Source organism: Perognathus longimembris, chromosome 9 (genome assembly GCF_023159225.1).
Source record: "Perognathus longimembris pacificus isolate PPM17 chromosome 9, ASM2315922v1, whole genome shotgun sequence".
Lineage (NCBI taxonomy): Eukaryota > Metazoa > Chordata > Mammalia > Rodentia > Heteromyidae > Perognathus > Perognathus longimembris.
In genome coordinates this window covers 36,445,122-36,450,832 of record NC_063169.1, presented here as the reverse complement: position 1 = coordinate 36,450,832, position 5,711 = coordinate 36,445,122, and the positions used below count along the sequence as shown (strand labels likewise).

Genomic DNA, 5,711 nt, shown 5'->3' with positions numbered 1-5,711 from the left:
AGTTGCCATTTGCAGCCTACTCTCTACCAGGCACTTTGCACATGTCACCTCAGTGGACTGCTGCTTATTTATATTTGTGTTCAAATGGTTTTATTTGCACCAATAATAAACACATGATTATACAAGCAATGGTATGTGATTCTTATCTAGAGAAGATTCTAGGGAGATTCTGGTTGAGACTGAATTTGAGGTTAAGCTTTATCTCCACATCAGAAAAGCTTCCCAAGTGACTGAGTAAGCTGTGGGTATTATAATGTGAGGTGAGAGGAGGGTGTGGTGTGAGAGCCATTCTTTACATATTATTTGCTGTTTTGTTTTGTCTTTGGGGAGGCAGCAATGGAATTTGAACTTCGGGTCTTGCGGCCTTGTGAGTATGAGGCAGCTGTTCCATAGCCACACCCTGAGTCCTGAGCCCTGAGCCCTACTTTTCAAGAATGAGGACAATGTGGGGCAAAGCAGAACATACTACTTCCATTTAGTCCGGTGCTAGGCAAAGTAAAATACATGGGCAAACTATTTTTGCCAGATGTGGCAGCACACATCTGGAATTTTAACACTTGGGTGGTTGACTTAAAAATTCTACATGATAATAAACTGTCACCAACAATCATACTACATTAATTATCAGATCATTTAAGATTCTTACTTCTTGCCTTTCTTGTGTAATAATCCTTGCCTTTCTTGATAATAAACCTTGTTTGTTTCTTGTCAAGCAAGGAGATAATAGAAAGGCCATTTTTATTTTTATTTATTTGTCTGTCACAGCACTGGGGACTGACTACATTCTTGGAAGGGCTGTCCCACTGAGCTACATCCCCAAAGGGCCTGTTTCTTCTGTATGTAATCCTATAATTACAATGGCTAGCACTTGCCGTGTATACAAGCATGGAGCATAAGTGGAGGCCTTGGATTGCTAGTAGGCCTTGTATAGCTGGTTTTCTAGGATGAGATGGAAAAAAATCACCTCAAGAAAACTGAGGGACATGGTGCAGAATGTGTGAGAGTTGAAGAAGATATGGACCCCATACTTACCTGTGTGGTCCAAGCCAGTGTCGTTTATCTTTTCAGTTCCTTCATTTTCTTTCAGTTCATTCTTTGTATTTTGATGCTGTGTCTGTCCATTCTGGTGGTAATCAGATACTGGTACTCCAGTTAAGATGAAAGACTGTGTTCATCTGGCCAGAAAGGGATTTTGTGCTCCTGTGAAGCTCATTTGAAAAGTAAGCTCTGAGTCTAGCAGAGAGGTATTGTGAGACCTAAACCACTGGCCATGCCACAAAATGCTGAATATGTATGTGCAATGCTTTGCCAGTAGAAAAACCCAGAATGTCCTCATCCTCTTTATTTACTTACTATTAGCAATGCTGGAGACGGAACCCATGACCTCCCACGTGCTAGCAAGCACTAATCTTAGTCCTCAATTTTGTTTTTGTTTTATTTTGTGCCCGTCCTGGGGCTTGGACTCAGCGCCTGAGCACTGTCCCTGGCTTCCTTTTTGCTCAAGGCTAGCACTCTACCACATGAACCCAGGGCCACTTCTGGCTTTTTCTGTTTATCCAGTGCTGAGGAATCAAACCCAGGGCTTCGTGCATGCAAGGCAAGCACTCTACCACATTCTCAGCCCAGTCTGCAATTTTTTTGAGATAGATTTTTACTATGTATCTCAGGCTGACCTTAAACTCTGAAGTGCAGGCTTTCCTTGAATTTGTGTTCCTCTCAAGTGCTGGGATTACAGGTCTAAACCTTCCTTCCTTCCTTCCTTCCCCCTCCCTCCTTTCCCCTCCCTCCCTACCTTCCTTTCCTCCTCCCTCCCTTCCTTCCTAGGTTTGAACTCATGACCTTGGTCTTGCTACGTGGATGTTCTACCACTTGAAGACCACTCCAACCCTATTTCTTTTTGCTATACTTTAAAAGAGTTTAATAAAGAGTTCCTCTGAATATGGGTCTATCTCAACATTCTTTTTTTTTTTTTTTGGCCAGTCCTGGGGCACTGTCCCTGGCTTCGTTTTGCTCAAGGCTAGCACTCTGCCACTTGAGCCACAGTGCCACTTCTGGCCATTTTCTGTATATGTGGTGCTGGGGAATTAAACCAGGGCCTCATGTATACAAGGCAAGCACTCTTGCCACTAGGCCATATCCCCAGCCCCTACCTCAACATTCTTAAAGGCTCCTAGATGACAACCCATTTAATTGTCTGACAGATGGAAATAGCCCACAGTGAAGAACTAGTGTTATCTAACTGGCAAAAGAAGATAAATCAACCAACCAAACAAACAAAAACCAAAAACCAAAAAGATTTCTAGGAAGAGAATTTAAGCCAATGGGATAAATTAAGATACAATGTGCAAAAGTAAAACTTCTGTCAAGTTTCAGTTACACATTCTCTAGTGAGAAGACTACATACTTACAAATATTAATATACATTTATAGAAAGCTAAAAGAGATTTCATAGAATTCTCATGTGTGTAATTAGAGTTCTCTCCCCTTTCAAATATATAGCCACCTTTTATTCAATAATTTCTCATATATTGAAACAAATTTTTTTAAACCTGGAATTTTAATTCATTCCTGGTGTGTGTGTGTGTGTGTGTGTGTGTGTGTGTGTGTGTGTGTATGTGTGTCTATGTACCAGTACTGGGGCTTGAACTCAGGGCCTTGCAGTCTTGCTCAAGCAAGCCTAGCACTGAACTACTTTACAGCTGTATGTCTGGCTTTGTGGTTATTAACTGGAAATAAGAGTCTTACATCCTTTTCTACCTGGGCTGGCTTAGAGCTGCTATCCTAGCTCTGGGCCTCCTGAGTAGCTAGGACTACAGGTGTGAGCTACCAATGCCCGCATATTTCTCAGACTTAAGTGACTTTCTCTTGTTTCTAGCCTTACAGCTGTTGTTTCTATATTTTTGAAAAAATATATCAGATCTCAAAACTTGAATTAGGAATATACCTCACTGTAGTAGAGTGATTGCTTAGCATAAATAAACCTTTGGGTTTAGTTCTTGGAATGAGACTGAGTATCACATCTCAAAACCTCATTACTAGGGGCGGGGCCGCGCCTCGCGTGCGTCCATCCACGCACGGCCCCGGGGGCCCCCCGGCTCGGCTCCCCGCCCTGTCTCCTGGTCGGGCGACCCACTTCCCCTTCGCTGCAGTCTCCCGGGCCGCCCCGCCGTCCCAGGGGCCCGGCCGGAGCCCTGGCGGGCCTTGCCGCGTGGCCTCGGGGGCCCCCCACCCCCGGGGCGCCTTCGGGGGTGGACCTCCTGCCGGCTCTTCTAACCCGCCTCTCGCTCTCTTTCCCTTTTCTTCACCCCCCCACCCCGTGTCTTTGCCCGCAAGACCATCAGGATTTGGGGGGCTGGAGACCCACAACTCCACCACCGGCGGGTTTAACTTTGGGGGGTTCGGCTTAGCCGCCAACCCCGCGGTGAACTTTAATATTGGGAGCTTCGGTGTCTCCACCACCTCGACAACCCGGTTCAGTTTTGGTGCGCAGTGTGAATATCACCTTAGCATCTAAGTTGAAAACCATTTGAAATTTTAGAAGATGGAATTACCCACTAAGGAGGGTTTGGAGGATTTGGGATGACATCGACCAGTGCAGGTTCTGCATTCAGCTTTGCTGCCCCAACAAATACAGGCACTACTGGACTCTTCAGTGGCACTCAGAACAAAGGTTTTGGATTTGGTACCAGTTTGGGCACAGCAACAGGAACTAGTACTGGTTTAGGTACTGGTTTGGGAACTGGCTTGGAATTTGGAGGATTCAATACACAGCAGCAGCAACAACAGCAAACTACATTAGGTGGTCTTTTCAGTCAACTTACACAAGCTCCTACCCAGTCCAACCAACTAATAAATACTGCAAGTGCTCTTTCTGCTCCAACATTATTGGGAGATGAGAGAGATGCTATTTTGGCAAAATGGAATCGACTGCAAGCCTTTTGGGGAACAGGAAAAGGATATTTCAACAACAATGTTCCTCCAGTGGAATTTACACAAGAAAATCCCTTTTGCCGATTTAAGGCTGGAGGTTATAGTTGTATGCCCAATAATAAAGATGAAGATGGTCTAGTGGTTTGTTTTCAACAAAAAAGAAGCAGATATTCAAAATCAACAACAGCAGTTGGTAGAATCACTTCATAAAGTTTTGGGAGGAAACCAGACTCTTACTGTAAATGTAGAGGGTATTAAAACACTGCCAGATGATCAGACAGAAGTTGTCATATACGTTGTTGAGTGTTCTCCTAATGGTACCTCAAGAAGAGTCCCAGCTACAACACTCTATGCCCATTTTGAACAAGCCAATATAAAAACACAGTTGCAGCAACTTGGTGTCACACTTTCTTTGACAAGAACAGAACTTTCTCCTGCACAGATCAAACAGCTTTTACAGAATCCTCCTGCTGGTGTTGATCCTATCATTTGGGAACAAGCCAAGGTGTATAACCCTGATTCTGAAAAGTTAATTCCTGTACCCATGGTGGGTTTCAAAGAACTGCTATGGAAACTGAAGGTTCAAGATCAGATGACTAAGCAGCATCAGACCAGATTAGATATCATATCTGAAGATATTAGTGAATTACAAAAGAATCAGACTGGGCTGGGGATATGGCCTAGTGGCAAGAGTGCCTGCCTCATATACATGAGGCCCTGGGTTCGATTCCCCAGCACCACATATACAGAAAATGGCCAGAGTGGCTCTGTGGCTCAAGTGGCAGAGTGCTAGCCTTGAGCAAAAAGAAGCCAGGGAACAGTGCTCAGGCCCTGAGTCCAAGCCCCAGGACTGGCCAATTAAAAAAAAATTTTTAAAAAGAATCAGACTACAACCATGGCCAAAATTGCACAGTACAAAAGGAAACTCATGGATCTGTCCCATAGAACTTTACAGGTCCTAATCAAACAGGAAATTCAAAAAAAGAGCAGCTATGTCATCCAAGCTGATGAAGAGCAGCTGTGGGTTCAGCTAGACACAATTCAGTGTGAACTGAATGCACCAACTCAGTTCAAGGGCCGACTAAATGAACTGATGTCCCAGATCAGGATGCAAAATCATTTTGGAGCAGTCAAATCTGAAGAGAGGAATTATGTAGATGCAGATCTGTTACGAGAAATCAAGCAGCATTTGAAACAACAACAGGAAGGTCTTAGCCATTTGATTAGCATCATAAAAGATGATCTAGAAGATATCAAGTTGGTAGAACATGGATTGAATGAAACCATCTACATCAGAGGTGGTGTCTTTAGTTGACAATTAACTTGGGTTGTGGGTCTGTGCTTTCTCTTACTGCAACAGCCTTCCTCAAGACGGTAACCACATGGAAGAAAAAGAAAGGAAGGATCCTGTCCTGGCTGGGATTTTTGAGATTACTGGCAAATTCACCTAACAGTTCTTCAAAGACTTATGCCTAAAAAAGAGAAGTATATAATTCCCCAAAGTCTGTGTACTTTTGTACATTTTTACTACAACTTTGCATGTAATTGCAGTGGTTTTTTTTTGTATATCAAGTTTACACGTAACAAAATTGCGTGATTACTTGGCGTCTGGAGATTTGTACTTCAGAGAGTAAATCAGTTTTATATTGTTGTGCCAAGTCGGGAAACCACCACCAAGAAGACCACCGAGACTCAGACATTCCGAAATGCAAAAGCAAGGCAAGACTTTATTTAAGCGAGCTGCAACTCGGGCCTCGTCCTACCCACCAACACAGTGGAGG

At 43.7% G+C, this 5,711-nt stretch overlaps 1 protein-coding gene across 1 annotated transcript; it reads left to right on the top strand.

The window, feature by feature from the left end:
• The first annotated feature begins 3,001 nt into the window (after window positions 1-3,001).
• On the top strand, window positions 3,002-5,464 carry LOC125357576 (nucleoporin p54-like). The gene is given in 4 exon segments (XM_048354537.1): window positions 3,002-3,482; window positions 3,539-4,073; window positions 4,075-4,580; window positions 4,806-5,464. Coding segments are annotated over 4 exon segments (1,962 nt in total). The 3' UTR covers window positions 5,246-5,464.
• Window positions 5,465-5,711: the final 247 nt, after the last annotated feature.